This window comes from Oncorhynchus tshawytscha, linkage group LG20 (assembly GCF_018296145.1).
Source record: "Oncorhynchus tshawytscha isolate Ot180627B linkage group LG20, Otsh_v2.0, whole genome shotgun sequence".
NCBI classification, from domain to species: Eukaryota; Metazoa; Chordata; class Actinopteri; order Salmoniformes; family Salmonidae; genus Oncorhynchus; species Oncorhynchus tshawytscha.
Window position 1 is genome coordinate 18,639,678 of NC_056448.1, and position 17,442 is coordinate 18,657,119.

Below are 17,442 nucleotides of genomic sequence, written 5' to 3' on the forward strand. Positions count from 1 at the left end.
TAGCTAATTCAGATAGGTTAGATTATGTTGGTAATGGGAAAGGCAGTCACATAAGGATTTGAAAAAAAATGGGTAGTACGACCACCTCTTGCATAGCAAAGTAGCATATACACACACACACACACACAAAGATGTGAATGGACACAACAACCCAAGCAGCTATTGCAGACATGCTCACACATACACACACACACAGACACACACACACAAACTCAGCAAAAAAAGAAACATCCCTTTTTCAGGACCCTGTCTTTCAAAGATAATTCCAAATAACTTGTAAAGGGTTTAAACACTGTTTCCCATGCTTTATCAATGAACCATAAACAATTCATGAACATGCACCTGTGGAACGGTCGTTAAGACACTAACAGCTTACAGACGGCGATTAAGGTCACAGTTATTCAAACTTAGGTCACTAAAAGAGGCCTTTCTACTGACTCTGAAAAACACCAAAAGAAAGATCAGGATCCCTGCTCATCTGCGCAAATGTGCCTTAGGCATGCTGCAAGGCGGCATGAGGATTGCAGATGTGGCCAGGGCAATAAATTGCAATGTCCGTACTGTGAGACACCTAAGACAGCGCTACAGGGAGACAGGACGGACAGCTGATCGTCCTCACAGTGGCAGACCACGTGTAACAACACCTGCACAGGATCAGTACATCCGAACATCACACGTGCGAGACAGGTACAGGACGGCAAAAACAACTGCCCGAGTTACACCAGGAACGCACAATCCCTCCATTAGTGCTCAGACTGTCCACAACAGGCTGAGAGAGGCTGGAAGGCAGGTCCTCACCAGACACCGGCAACAACGTCGCCTATGGGCACAAACCCACCGTCGCTGAACCAGACAGGACTGGCAAAAAGTGCTCTTCACTGACGAGTCGCGGTTTTGTCTCACCAGGGGTAATGGTCGGATTCGCGTTATCGTCAAAGGAATGAGTGTTACACCGAGGCCTGTACTCGCGGCAGGGATCGATTTGGAGGTGGAGGATCCGTCATGGTCTGGGGCGGTATGTCACATCATCGGACTGAGCTTGTTGTCATTGCAGGGAATCTCAACGCTGTGCGTTACAGGGAAGAAATCCTCCTCCCTCATGTGGTACCCTTCCCACAGACATGAACCTCCAGCATGACAATGCCACCAACCATACTGCTCATTCTGTGCTTGACAGGAATGTCAGTGTTCTGCCATGGCCAACAAAGACCCCGGATGTCAATCCCATTGAGCACGTCTGAGACCTGTTGGATCGGAGGGGGAGGGCTAGGGCCATTCCCCCCAGAAATGTCCGGGAACTTGCAGGTGCCTTCGTGAAAGAGTGGGGTAACGTCTCACAGAAAGAACTGGCAAATCTGGTGCAGTCCATGAGGAGGAGATGCACTGCAGTACTTAATGCAGCTGGTGGCCACACCAGATACTGACTGTTACTTTGATTTTGACCCCCCCTTTCTTCAGGTACACATTATTCCATTTCTGTTAGTCACATTTCTGTAGAACTTGTTCAGTTTATGTCTCAGTTGTTGAATCTTGTTATGTTCATACAAATATTTACATGTGTTAAGTTTTTTGAAAATAAGCACCATTGACAGTGAGAGGACGTTTAATTTAGAAGGGGTGTTTCAGCGTTTGGGTGATCCTGACCTTTAAGCTCAGCTACAAATCATGCTGCTCCCCAAGCTGGACACTGCTCATCAGAATGCAAACACACAAAGAGCAGAATAAAGAGGGGAAACGCACACAGTCAGGCACCTGCTGGCATATGCCCCTAATTAGATGTCTGCCTTACTTGCCATGCAAATTGGAACATGTAAACTCACAATGCCCTGACCACTGAATTCACATTCAGTAGTAAGGCTTCAAGGCAAGCGAGTCGTAATACTTCAACCTACCACCCTATAGCCCAAGGCTCCCCCTAGCTTCATCCAAAATTAATATTTCATTGTAAATGTAATTAATTCCCACCCTAATGTCTTCTCTCATCCATTTCACTAGGGGGTAAAAAAAAGAAATATATTAAAAGAACTGTGCTGAAACAAGTTCAACTACCATTCCCAGTTGATATTCTAAGAGAACAATATTACAATAAATGTAAAAGAATTCTAACAGCAGGAGACAGTTGAGAAGATGAGAGCCGTAGCAGGAGACAAAAAGTTTTTATTTTCTGACTCTGCACTCGGAGTAGTATATTAGAGGTGCTGCTGGGCTACGTTTAGACAGTACTGCTCTGGCCTTGCAAAAACACCTGCATGCATCATTTATGAAGCTGGACTTACGGTACATTGGAAGCTGGTTCACTTTCTAATTGAGTGACTCAAAGAAATGGAATGGAGCAGGAAGTCTAGTCGGTCGTTCCTCTCTCCCTGACCAGTGAAAATTAAACAAGAACAATGATATGGAGAATAGACCCCTTCTTTACTCAAGAGTTTTCTTTTTTCTAAGAGGTTTTCTAGGCAGATAGAAAAGTAATTCGATAGCAAGATCAAAAAATAATTTGGCTGTTACTAGTAGTGGAAGAAAGCTTAAATAACCATCACTACACAACAGGGAAATAAAATCTCCCAGATCAATGTAAAGTAATACAGCACGGCATATATGTACACATATCATACTGCTATAGACTGAAATACACATGAACATAAAATAACATAGGCCTCAATAGAAAGTGATTCTCCAAACAGACTAAAATGAGAGGCATCCCTGAAGATCGACAGCATGTTTCCCATCAAATCCACACAGCAGTCTAAAACGTCCAACAATCTCACCCACATAGATATCCAAGTCCCAACAGTTACCCTTTGCAGTGGTCTCTGGTCTCGAGCTACGTCCACTCCAACCTGGCAAATCAGCTCTAGGCTATAGGACCGGCACGGCCTAAAGCGACTTTCCCCACAGAAATACCACCCATCTCTTTCCTCCTGCCCAGCCTTGCTTACCTCATCACCAACGTACAGTCCTCTCAACAGCCCTCCAACATCAACATGTTAGTCCAAAAGAGCTATATAAAAAGACAAGCTAGGCTAACACATTACGGCTAACACCTTGTTAGCGACCAACATAGAGCTTGGAGGACACAGTGACTGTGCATTGCAGTGGTGCTGGCTGGGAGGATGTATCAGGAGACTCGATTATGCTTTTCTGGGCACTTTTCCAAGGGGGAGAGAAAAGAGGAGTGGCACAGGGAAAGGGACAGTGTCAGTGCCACAGTGAAACCCAGCTTGACTGTGTGTGAAATTAAATCTGCTGCGGGGCAGATAGCAATAGAGCTATCCTAGCTAGCACACAGAGGGGCTATGTATTGAGGGCATATATAGCAGCTAGCCTAGCACACAGGGGGGCTATGGGTTGAGGGCAGATAGCGATAGTTAGCCTAGCTAGCACACAGGGGGGCTATGGGTTTAGCGCTAGCCAGAGTTACAGACGCTAATCCAAACAGTGGCAGCTAGCCCCCAAAGAGGGAGGACTGGCTCACGGCCAGCCTGGTGGTGTCATTCTTTCTCTACCTGCTGAGTGAAAGGACTTTAATCACATTGTCTGATCTATAGAAAAACAACTCCCACCAAAGCAGGAAATAGGCATAATACTGTTATAAGACTGACATAACACCTGTCACAACTGGTTATGACATCCTCAACTGGTCACAACGATTAATTGTGCAATTTTGACCAGCAGTTAGGCACAAATTGGGCGGGGCTAAATCTATGGGATGCGGCATGGAGAGAGAGGACTCAAGTAGCGAAATAAACTATAAAAATGGACGTTACACACGGCTATCACATTTAACAAACCAAACATTCAAATACCGCTATAGAAAGTAAAGTACAAACCCAAAATTGTCCGTGCATCAATACCGGTATATCATAAATACGGTTTACCGCCCAGCCCTAAGGCCCATTGTTGTGCCATTAATTCGCAACAATACCCTCATGTTTCAGCATGATAATGCATGGTGCCATGTCGCACAATTCCTGGAAGCTGAAAATGTCCCAGTTCTTCCACGGCCTGAATACTCACCAGACATGTCACCCATTGAGCACGTTTGGGATGCTCTGGATCGACGTGTACAACAGTGTGTTCCAGTTCCCACCAATATCCAGCAACTTCAGAGCCATTGAAGAGGAGTGAGACAACATTCCACAATCAACAGCCTGATCAACTTTATGCGAAGGAGATGTGTTGCGCTGCATGAGGCAAATGGTGGTCACACCAGATACTGACTCGTTTTCTGATCCACACGCCTACCTTTTTTTTGTAAAGGTACTTGTGACCAACAGATGCATATCTGTAATCCCAGTCATGTGAAATCCATAGATTAGAGCCTAATTCATTTACTTAAATTGACTGATTTATTTATATGAACTGTAACTCAGTAAAAGCGCTGAAATTGTTGCATGTTGCGTTTATATTTTTGTTCAGTGTATATTGGTGCCATTTAGCAGCCTGTGTGTGTCTAGATTCATACTGGTTAAGCTATGTAGAAATCTAGGCTATGCTCTTTGGGAGCACGGTAATTAATGGGGGAGCAGGCTTTGTAAGACCAGGAGCCAAACTAGCTCACAACTTACAAGACAGAGGTCATGAACCAAGGCTGGTGTGGTAAAGGGATAGCCTGCTATGTGTAAGTGTTGTGTGTACCTCCAGAGGCAGAAGAAGAAGCAGAAGGCTCTGTCTGGATGCACATTCCTTTCTGGATCACTCCCTTGGTGACTGCGTGTACATCGTCCACCTTTTCCTTCTCTACCTACCACTCTTCCTGCCATTCCTCTCTGTGTCTTCCTTCTCTACCTACCACTCTTCCTGCCATTCCTCTCTGTGTCTTCCTTCTCTACCTACCACTCTTCCTGCCATTCCTCTCTGTGTCTTCCTTCTCTACCTACCACTCTTCCTGCCATTCCTCTCTGTGTCTTCCTTCTCTACCTACCACTCTTCCTGCCATTCCTCTCTGTGTCTTCCTTCTCTACCTACCACTCTTCCTGCCATTCCTCTCTGTGTCTTCCTTCTCTACCTACCACTCTTCCTGCCATTCCTCTCTGTGTCTTCCTTCTCTACCTACCACTCTTCCTGCCATTCCTCTCTGTGTCTTCCTTCTCTACCTACCACTCTTCCTGCCATTCCTCTCTGTGTCTTCCTTCTCTACCTACCACTCTTCCTGCCATTCCTCTCTGTGTCTTCCTTCTCTACCTACCACTCTTCCTGCCATTCCTCTCTGTGTCTTCCTTCTCTACCTAACACTCTTCCTGCCATTCCTCTCTGTGTCTTCCTTCTCTACCTAACACTCTTCCTGCCATTCCTCTCTGTGTCTTCCTTCCCCTCTTCCATGAACATGTGGTGCGACGGCTCGGCTGCGTCTACATCCTCTGCTTCCTCCTTTCCTCTCTTCTCTCATCCTCCAAACATCACTCACTTCTCTTCCTCTGGTGAAACACTGTTCCCTCATAAGCTACTGCAATATCGAAGAGAGCGACATGTGCTGGCTCATTTCGTCAAAATAAAATTTCCTCCTCCCTAAATCCATCAGATACTGCATGCATCTGTTAACCTTTTTACAGTCATGGGAATTGGCCTATATCAACTGGGCTAAATTGAAATGTTTCTTACAGAATAAATATGAAAAGCATATGCATAACCATGGTAGCAATTGAAAGGGAACATTTTGGAGATTATGGGGAAATTATTAGACCAAAGGTGAGGACACAACATTTCACCTGACACAAGACTGAATCTAAAAAAGAAACAGTTGATGTGATGTTCATTTTATATTTACAGTACTTTCGCAGCATTTGTTTATAACGAAATCTGAACATACTCTGGATACAATTAGTAACATGATAAGAGTATTCCTGGAGAAAATGGGATAGGTACAACATAAGACAAAAAAAATGATACAAGTTTGAGTGAGAGGACTAACTGGTGTCTCCAATTGGCCACATACACCTCTCCAAAGTGTGCACAGTTCCTAAGTCATTTCAATGCACTTTTATGACTCAAAGAAGTCTTCAACTCTTGTAGTTGTTTTGTTCGCAATCCAAAAACAGTCCATTATAAATCGCAATCTGGGCCAGATCCTAATTTTGGTGCACATAGAAAGGAGTTATGAGTGCATACAAGAACGTCTGCCATGGCAAATGTTCTTCACAATAGACAAACATAGGCTCATAGTGTTCAGAACAACCCAGGGTATGATTTAATCTTGTAACTGTACATCAAACATAGTGGTCATACACGTTCACACTGTATATGACAGTCGTTTTATGATATGGAAATGTGAAAACCACATTTGGACTCACAGGTGTTTGGTTTGCTTGTATGACATCAAAGCTGTAATTATTATAATCCTCAACGTCTCATTTTTCTAAATACACAAGAGTCCTCTTAATTTACAGCATTTCCCTCACTCAGACGACAAAACATTTGCAAAAGATGCCCAATTAGCAGGAGAAATGGAGGCAAATTCTTGTCGTGCACGGTGCTCAAGTTCAGAATGTCTCTCCTGTGAGAAGAATGTCAAAACCTGTGATGCGCAGAGCCTGAGCGCTGATGTCATGGATAGCATGTTACTGTACAACCATTGTGTTTATCAGTACCCACATCTGCCATTTTCAACCCGTATACAGGTACGAGTGTAAAGGGCTAATTAACAGATATTGATTTAGCTTTTTGCTGTCTTGAAAATAGGCTATCTATTAGGATTACTTTGCTCTATTTTGGGGCTTGGCTGAGAACCTGGTGTCATATCATAGGGGGATTTCATACTGAGACACCAGATGGAGAACAGCAGTGAGAAAGATACAGCCAGCTCTGCACTTCTGCTACGGACAAAACCTCACCATCCACACCAGTGGTTATATTACACATGCTGAAAGAGAAACTGCTATATAGGTCAATATAGGCTACTGTATGTGGCATGGAATCAAGATCATACAAAAGTCTCTACAAAACACTAAGTGTAAAGAGACATCTCTGACTATGGATAGCCTAGATCAGTCCGTATGGTTGCAACTTGTGGCATTAGCTTACCATACATCGTGTTGTAAAGTAGTAGAGCATAATTACAGCACAGCATTACAGAGCAAACATCACTTTCCAAACCTATTTCAGTGTTTGTAGAGTTAATATTGAGTCATGTGTTAATGCTTTGACCACACTATGAGATTGAAACCCCAAGCCAACTCTGGTAACAACCGTTAAATAGATAAAACATTTATCTCACTTTCCAAGGTCAATAATCAAGTGTCAAGTCATCAACCATTTGACTCAAGGAATCTTGATTTCTGAGGCCAATCTCTGGTTGCATAAAGACGAAGTGAACTACTTGAGCATTCAGAAAACTACCATCGGCTAAGGTAAACGTGGCTGAATGCAGTGGGTCATCGGATGAGAGCTCTTAGGATAATGAGCCCGATAATGAGATGGCAATAAACTGTGTGTCAGGCATGAATCATGGGTGTGATCAGAGGGTAATCCAGCAGTGCTGATGAGATCACACTTAACCACACACACACACAACACACACACACACCAATGTGAGCATGTAGGCATGAATCATGCCTGCACTCACAGAGAACATGTAACATGCACTCACAGAGAACAATGCCTTCAGAAAGTATTGACACCCCTTGACTTTTTCTACATTTTCTTGTGCTACAGCCTGAATTTTAAATGGAGTCAATAATTATTTTGGTCACTGGCCTACACACAATAACCCATAATGTCAAAGTGTAACTATGTTTTCAGAAATGTTTACAAATTAATAAAAAAATGAAAAGCTGAAATGTCATGAGTCAATAAGTATTCAACCCCCTTGTTACGGCAAGCCTAAATCATTTCAAGAGTAAACATTTGCTTAAGAAGTCAAATAGAGTTGCATGGACTCACTCTGTGTGCAATAATAGTGTTTACCATGATTTTTTTAATGACCACCTCATCTCTGTACCCCACACATAGAATTACATGTAAGGTCCCTCAGCCAAGCAGTGAACTTCAAACGCAAAGACCAGGAAGGTTTTCCAATGACTACCTCATCTCTGTACCCCACACATAGAATTACATGTAAGGTCCCTCAGTCAAGCAGTGAACGTCAAACGCAAAGACCAGGAAGGTTTTCCAATGACTACCTCATCTCTGTACCCCACACATAGAATTACATGTAAGGTCCCTCAGCCAAGCAGTGAACTTCAAACGCAAAGACCAGGAAGGTTTTCCAATGACTACCTCATCTCTGTACCCCACACATAGAATTACATGTAAGGTCCCTCAGTCAAGCAGTGAACTTCAAACACAAAGACCAGGAAGGTTTTCCAATGCCTGGCAAAGGGTACCTATTAGTAGATGGGTAAAAATTAAAAAGACATTGAACAGACATTGAACATCCTTTTGAGCATGGTGAAATTATTAGTTGCACTTTGGATGGTGTATCAACACTACAAAGATACAGGCATCCTTCCTAACTCAGCTGCCAGAGAGGAAAGAAACCGCTCAGGGATTTCACCATGAGGCCAATGGGGACTGTAAAACAGTTTGAGTTTAATGGATGTGATAGAAAAAACTGAGGATGGATCAACAACATTGTTTACTGAGCAAAATTGTAAATGCAACATGTAATAATGTCAACGCTTTTACTGAGTTACAGTTCAAAGAAATCAGTCAACTGAAATAAATGCATTAGGCCCTAGTGTATGTATTTCACATGACTGGAAAGAGGCGCAGCCATGGGTGGGCTTGGGAGGGCTTAGGCCCACCCACTTGAGAGCCAGGCCCACCCACTGGGGAGCCAGGCACAGCCTATCAGAATTAGTTTTTCCACACAAAAGTACTTTATTATAAACAGAAACACTCCTCAACACCCAGCATAGTGGCCTTTTATTGTCCCCAGCAAGGTGCATCTATGTAATGCCCATGCTGTTAAATCAGCTTCTTGATATGCCACACCTGTCAGGTTGATGGATTATCTTGGCAAAAGAGAAATGCTCACTAACAGGGATGTAAGCAAATGTGTGCGCAAAATTTTTGATAAATAAGCTTTTGTGTGTACGGAACATTATGTGATCTTTGAAACATGGGACCAACACTTTACATGTTGCGTTTATATTTTTGCTCAGTATAGTTACTCCACAATACTAAGCTAATTGACAGCATGAAAATAAGTTAGCCTGTACAGAATAAAAAATATTCCAAAACATGCATCCTGGGTGCAACAAGGCACTAAAGTAATACTGCAAAAAAAACGTGGTAAAGCAATTAACGTTTTGTCCTGAATACAAAGTGTTACTGTATGTTTTGTGCAAATCCAATAAAAAAAATACTGAGTACCACTCTCCATATTTTCAAGCATAGTGGTGGCTGAATCATTTTATGAGTATGCTTGTAATCGTTAAGGACTGGGGAGTTTTTCAAGATAAAGAAAGAAATGGAATGGAGCTGCAGGCAAAATTCTGGAGGAAAACCTGGTTCAGTCCACTTTCCACCAGACACGGGGAGATTAATTCACCTTTCAGCAGGACAATAACCTAAAACACAAGGCCAAATCTACACTGAAGTTGCTTACCAAGACAGTGAATGTTCCTGACTGGCTGAGTTACAGTTTTGACTTAAATCTACTTGAGAATCTATGTCAAGACCTGAAAATGATTGTCTAGCAATGAACAACAACCAATTTGACAGTGCTTGAATTTTTTTATTTTTTTATAAATGGGCAAATGTTACACAATCCAGGTGTGCAAAGCTGTTAAGCCTTGTACACACTGCAGGTTTTAATGCTCACTCAGTTTGGTTTTTCAAATCCGTTTTGGAATACTGACTGTCCAAATAGCAAGTTACAAGTGACCAAATCGGATGTGTGTACAGACAGCACTGCAAAAATATGCTGACATGGCTACGGTAGTTGTCATAGTAACAATGGGTGTGTGCCAGGCCTGGAATTTCATGTTGGCCTTCAAGAGGTGCCCAATCTGCCAGGGCACCAAGGCCATCTGCTTGAGCACCAAAGCCATTAACCAAAATAGCCAATGAAATTGATTTGAAAAACGAAAAAACAGTAGCTATTCTGTTAAAAAGACAATCCTAGTCATATTAACAACACATTTCTGAAGGATATTTTCATTTTCTTTTTTATATGAAAGCGCCCGCAGTCTCTCTTATAGCCTACTGCCGTGTGCGCATTGCTGCACTTATAATGTGAAGAATAAGCCTAATAGTTTATTAACATTTTAAGCTTAACATTCTGATCTGTTGCATCAGCCTAATTTATTTTAAATGTTTTTTGTTGTAGGCTACAGTGGTTGTATTAATTTGGGATCTATCGCGTCCCACAACTGTTTGAGAGTATGTTTGGAAGATTTATTTCTCGTACAGAAGGTCAAGCTAACCAATAGAATAGGTAAACTTGTGTACTATGGGGGATTGTTGATTGACTTAGGCTAGTGCTTTTGCTGTTCGTTAGGCATACTCATCTTGTTGGCTGAAGAAAAGTAAATGTCAACAGTTCTTCTAACATCAATTAGCACCTCGGAATTCGATAAGGACCCCGATGTGTGTCTGTCCTCTTTTAGCCTACTTCGGAGCTGCGATGCCTGTGAGAAGGACCCAATCATGACAGGCATTGGCTAATTAAGCAACAAGGCCCGGGGGTGTGGTATATTGGCAATATACCATAAACCCCCGAGGTGCCTTACTGCTATTATAAACTGTTTACAAACGTAATTAGAACAGTAAAAAGTCAATTTTGGTCATACACGTGGTATACGGTCTGATATACCATGGCTTCCAGCCAATCAGCAGCATTCAGGGCTTGAACCACCCAGTTTATAATCAGAATTTAGATATCTGAGAGAGCGATATGAGTGAGAAGAGCTTCGGAGTAAGACAATTGGCAGCCGTGAGAAGAGAATTATTATATTCAGCCCAAGGGCACAACGGCCACTTTGGCTGCAAAGCATGGATTTCTTGGGGGTGAATTACAGCCACACATGGGGGCATAGAACGCTGTTGTCACCGTCGCCTGTAAATTCGAGTCCTGGTGTGTGCACAATGTTGTAGGCTGACTGGTGGTGGTGCTCGTGCTTCCTATCATTCAAAAGTTACGTAGCAAGATATGGTGACAACAATGCCTGTCATGGAAGTTTCCCAGTTACTTTGAATGTTCAAAATCATAGTGTAAGAACACTTTTAAAGCCTCAAAGGATAAGATGATCCAACTTTCAAAATGAGTCCTTTTTGGCCACAGCAGTCAACTAGCTAGCTAGCCGTTTAGCTTTCTAGCACATTAACTCATTTGTTTGTAAACGATTAACAAGCTAGTTAGCTACAACAAGTTATTGTCAAAACTGTCAACAGAGTAGCTAGCAAGCAACAAGATATGCCAAATAACAGTATAAATGTCACGTTCTGACCTTAGTTCCTTTGTTTTGTCTTTGTTTTAGTATGGTCAGGGAGTGAGTTGGGTGGGCAGTCTATGTGTGTTTTTCTATGTTGGGGTTTTGAGTTTGGCCTAGTATGGTTCTCAGAGGCAGCTGTCAATCGTTGTCCCTGATTGAGAGTCATACTTAGGTAGCCTGGGTTTCACTTTTGAGTTGTGGGTGTTTGTTTCCATGTGAGTGTTTGGGCCACACGGTACTGTTTCGGTTTTGGAAATTCACGTCATCGTTTATTGTTTTGATTCAGTGTTCAGTGCTTTCTTTATTAAAATCATCATGAACACTTACCACGCTGCACTTTGGTCCGATCCTTACTCCTCCTCAGACGAAGAGGAGGAAATCCGTTACAATAAAAACCACTTGAGGGGAAATAAATCAGATTTGACTGTTCAGACAAGACGCATGGCAAGGAATCAGATTTGTACGTGGCTTGAAATATCTGATTCCATGTGCTTTTGGGCTGTTCAGACTGCAGGAAAAAATAACAGATTTTAATCAGATATGCAAATAAATAGGATTTGAGTCAAAACTGCCAATGTGAACAAGGCTTTAGAGACATACCCAGAAAGACAAATCGCTGTAATCACTGCCAAAAGTGCTTCTACAAGTTATTGACTCAGGGGGGTATGTAAATGATATATATCTGTATTTCATTTTCAATACATTTGCAAAAATGTCTAAAAACATGTTTTCAATTTGTCATTATGGGGTATTATTGAGTGTAGATGGGTGAGAAAAAAATCTACGGAATTCATTTTGAAAAATGTGGAATAAGTTAAGGGGTGTAAATTCTTTCTGAAGGCACTGTATCTATCTCAATTACCTCATACCACCGGACATCGATTCGGTACTGGTACCCCGTTTATAGAGCCAAGTTATCGTTGCTCATTGTGTATTTATTATTACGTCTTATTATTTCTCTATTATTTCTCTATTTTCTTTCTCTCTGCATTGTTGTGAAGGGCCTCTAAGTATCTAAGTAAGCCTTTCACTGTTAGTCTACACCTGTTGTTTACAAAGCATGTGACGAATAAAATCTAATCAGAAAGGTATCGTCGTCTGGGTTAGGGATTTTCTTGTCCCATCGCGCACTAGCGACTCCTGTGCCGGGCGCAATGCACGCTGACACAGTGGCCAGGTGTACAGTGTTTCCTCCGACAAATTGGTGTGCGGCTTGGCTGGGCTGTGTTTCGGAAGGACGCACGGCTCTCGACTTTCGCCTCTGCCGAGTCCGTATGGGAGTTGCAGCGATGGGACAAGACTAACAACCAATTGGATACGACGAAATTGGGGAGAAAAAGGAGTCGAAAAATAAAAGAGGAATGAGAAAAGTGTTGAGTTTTAGTCCAATACTGTTGGAAAGTCCCTTTGACAGTGATGTACCGTCCTCATTGTTGAATCTGTTGGTGGCCGCTGCATATGTCCCATGTCTCCATTGACAGTGTTAATCTGCCTTTACAGCCCTGACCAGATGCTGGCTGCAGCCAACGGGGTAACATCATTCCCGTATAGTGATTAGCTTCCCCCTAACTTGCCAAACGAAATACCAGATAATGAACAGGGGTGTGAATAAACTCAAAATGCCACAGAAAGCAATCTGCAAACCCAGGGATTAAGTTTCTTCTCAGGGGGATAATGATATGCAGCTTATTTTCCCCCAAACACAATGTTGTTTACTGAGTGTGGAGGGATATGGAGTTGGGTAATGAGTGTTGGGTGAGGGGGCATGGGATTCTATTCAACCAGGGATGGCAATGTATTCTCTGCTATACACAGCGCTGGCTGACGCACAAACAGACACACGCTCTCCCTCTCTCACGCACGCCACGCACACACACTCAATGTTTCTATTAACACAGGAGAAAATGTAGCATTCACTCGCCACTCAGCAGCTGATGTACAATGAACAAAAATATAAAAACGCAATGTAAAGCGTTGGTCCCATGTTTCATGAGCTGAAATAAAAGATACCAGAAATGTTCCATACGCACAAAAAGCTTATTTCTTTCCAATTCTGTGCACACATTTTTTTAAATATATATATTTTTTTTTACATCCTGTTAGTAAGCATTTCTCCTTTGCCAAGATAATCCATCCACCTGACAGGTGTGGAATATCAAAAAGCTGATTAAACAGCATGATCATTACACAGGTGCAACTTGTGCTTGGGACAATAAAAGGCCACTATAAAATGTGCAGTTTTGTCACACAACACAACGCCACAGATGTCTCAAGTTTTGAGGGAGCGTGTAATTGGCATGCTGACTGCAGGTAGGTCCACCAGCGATGTTGCCAGGTAATTGAACGCTAACTTCTCTACCATTAGCCACCTTTAACGTTGTTTTATAGAATTTGGTAGTATATCCAACCGGTCTCACAACCGCAGATCACGTGTATGGCGTTGTGTGGGCGAGCGATTTGCTGATGTCAACGTTGTGAACAGAGTGCCCCATAGTGGAGGTGGGGTTGTGGTGTGAGCAGGCATAAGCTACGGAAAACGAACACAATTGCATTTTATCGATGCCGATTTGAATGCACAGAGATAGCGTGACGAGATCCTGAGGCCCATTGTTGTGCCATTCATCCACCTCCATCACCTCATGTTTCAGTATGATAATGCATGAACCCATCTCACAAGGACCTTCCTTGGCCTGCATACTCATCAGACATGTCACCTAATGAGCACGTTTGGGATGCTCTGGATCGACTTGTACGACAGCTTGTTCCAGTTCCCGACAATATCCAGAAACTTTGCACAGCCATTGAAGAGGAGTGGGACAACATTCCACAGGCCACAATCAACTCTATGCAAAGAAGATATGTCACACTGCATGAGGCAAATGGTCGTCACACCAGATACTGACTGGTTTTCTGATCCACGCACCTACCTTTTTCTTGAGGTATCTGTGACCAATAGATGCATATCTGTATAGATTAGGGCCTAATGAATGTATTTCAATTGAACTGTAACTCAGTAAAATCGTTGATATTGTTGCATGTTGCATTTATATTTTTGTTCAGTTCACAAGGCCTCCACAGCATGTTCACAAGGCCTCCACAGCATGTTCACAAGGCCTCCACAGCATGTTCACAAGGCCTCCACAGCATGTTCACAAGGCCTCCACAGCATGTTCACAAGGCCTCCACAGCATGTTCACAAGGCCTCCACATACTAACATGGTCTACATGAGTGCATGAAGTAAGAAAAAACGTACATGCTGACCAAACCACTAGCGTGACGTGCACGAGCGTTGCAAAATTGAGGTACACATGCATGTTACTCAATCATTAAATCCAAACTGCCCACGAGCGTCTACGTAGCCAGGTGCTAAAATAAAACGTGGTTCTTGACGCGCTGCAAGTCCCGCCTCTACCATCTCCTCGTTGGTTTATAGGAGCATATACCCACGTGGGTGATTGAAAGATGAACAGAGGTCCACACTCCAGTTTGTGGTGGTAATGCACCTTAAAGTTGGTTGCCAACCGCCATATAAAGCCCAAAGAAGAATAAGAAGCCTGAAGGAGGAGAGATTACTAGAAACTAACACAGTTTTACCTTTTATCTGTGGATTAATTGTAGGATTAGAGGATCTTGTGCATTTCAGGTCAAATGTTTAATGCTTTTCGACCTGTCCCCAAATTAATATAGTTCAGATTTCATTTTGGTATTTTAACCTGCGTGTCCTAATCGCATCTAGTGTGGAAGGACAAAATCAACATGCGCACGATGGTGCGTGCCCGGTCTAGTCAGCATGTTAGCCTACATTTTTGGAGGGGGACTGACTCTCTTGCACTGGACTCTACCCACACATATACTACACCAACACTCCAACACACACAAAACATATACACACATGCATATTGACGCCACACGCACGCTGCTACTCTGCGTATTATCTGTTTATTATCTATCCTGATTGTCTATTCACTTTTACCTCTACCTACATGTACATATTACATCAATCACCTCAACTCTCTCATACCCCTGTTAATTGATTCGGTACCGGTACTCCTTGTATATAGTCTCGTTATTGTTATTTTATTGTGTTACTATTTCCTTTTTGTTATTTAGCAAATGTTCTTACTTTTGAAATCTGCATTGTTGGGAAAGAGCCTGTAAGTCAGCATTTCACAGTAAAGTCTACACCTGTTATATTCGGCACGTGTGACCAATAAACTTTGATTTGTCATTTAGACCTTTTACATTTCAACTTTTCATAAACCCAAATAAAAAGAACCAACCCAGGCATTAAAAATGACTAACAAACACAATCATAGGCTATACAGCATCTATACGCTCCCCCTACTCGGAAAACATCCCAAAACATGACAGGGACCATGTCCATAAAGTCGCTGTGCTACCTAGAGAACCAAAGCATTGATGGTTTCACGGCCTTCCTGTGTCAGGAGCCAGATATTCCATTGGACCTGTGGTCGAAGCCTGGCGGCCGCATTAAACTAAGCTACCGGCAGGTCAAACCTGTAAAGTGGGGCTCCTAATTGCGTGGGGGGGGGGCTAAAAACAGTTGCTACACCACCGCACCTTATCACACATAGTGGTTAGGCCTGGAAAGTGACTAGTCACTACACTTTCTCCATCAGACACAAACATCACTTTCTGTCACTCACAACCGACAGCGTTTAACCTCCCATTCTCTCTGGTGCCTGTGCTAATCTACAGAGGGACGGTGTCAAGATGTGAATGTCAGTAATAAACTTCTAAATGATTTCTATGGGTCCATAAAGGCGCCCAGCCCTGAAACCTGATATAGGAAGGAGATATGACAGCCCAATGTGATGAATAATAAATATGGATGCATTAATAAAGGGGTGTGATTACTGCTCAGGGGAGGTGATGGAGATTATACAGATACCCTGATGATGATACCCCTTAAGGCTAAGTGACAGAGAGAGCCAAGGTCAACACTTAGGGAGAGTTGGAATCCCTACCTGGACGAAGCATAAAAGCATTGTGATACCTCGCTGTGGTTCTAGCGTCAGAAGAGGTCTGTAGGTTTGACAGTTATCTTGCTGAAGAGTAAAGACAACAGGGACGGTGTCGCAGTTAGGATCAGTATCTTCAAATCCTAAACATAATGAGGGGGCACCCTGATGTCAAGCCATTCAGGCCCAGTGACTGCTCTAAGCAGGAGAGGTAAAATGCAAGAAGATTGCGTTATGATGAGCAGCACTGCCCTCTGCAGCATAACCACGCTTACTACACCTATAATTAATTAATTTCCCCCTATCTTCGTGGTGAAAGTCTTTTCCCAGGAAGATTATATTGATTTTCAATGGTTCAAATTTTACACAGCACCACAACACTTCTTAGGTTTCTGTGTGTTACCAACTAGACATTGTATAAGTGTTGGATGTGCCAGCTGACAACACGGTTGTCTTTTCTGTAACTGCAATATCTCCAGACTCCACCATTCATTGCACACTCATTCCTTCATCGTTGGCAGTAAACATCCAGTAACTCAGAGGCTAAGCAGTCAGCTGAGAGTATCGCAGTTGCAGTCTGGCTTTTGACTAGAAATAACTATTTTGGCCATTGGGTGGCTAACAAAATAATTCAAAAGGCAACATATCAGGAATCCATCAAATGCTATCACCAGCACTATGCAGTACGCACTCAACACCAACAGCAGTCCACTCACTGTGTTGGCCAGCTCCAGGTAGTTTCCCTCCAGGGGAGCACAGCGGGTGCTGGTCTGGGCCAGGAGTTTATGAAGAGCAGCCTGCTGTTCTAGGACCGTCCCAGGCTGTTCCAGGAGCTTCTGGAGGATGGCTGGCTGCTGCTGGGTCTGTGTCTGCTGAGGCTGGATGTCTGAACTCTGAAGGTCCCGGGCCCCAGAGTAGTACTCCCAGCTCTCTCTGGCTCCTGACAAGGCCCCTAGGGGACACATGATAACTCGATAACTAACAGGTAGTAAACTTAGAAATAACAGGTAATAACTCATAACTAATAAGCAGTGTGAAGGTTTGGCACTCCCAAACAATTCTGTGGGTTTAGCAACAGAGCTAAAAA

At 43.0% G+C, this 17,442-nt stretch overlaps 1 protein-coding gene across 4 annotated transcripts in view; it reads right to left on the reverse strand.

Moving 5' to 3' along the window:
- Positions 1-17,442, reverse strand: part of LOC112219349 (colorectal mutant cancer protein) — a 119,053-nt gene that overhangs the window by 98,950 nt on the left and 2,661 nt on the right. For all 4 annotated transcript variants that reach the window (XM_024380513.2, XM_024380512.2, XM_024380514.2 and 1 more), the window contains one exon: positions 17,072-17,307. In XM_024380513.2, coding sequence (XP_024236281.1) covers positions 17,072-17,307 — 236 coding nt within the window. The remainder of the gene's footprint in view (positions 1-17,071; positions 17,308-17,442) is intronic.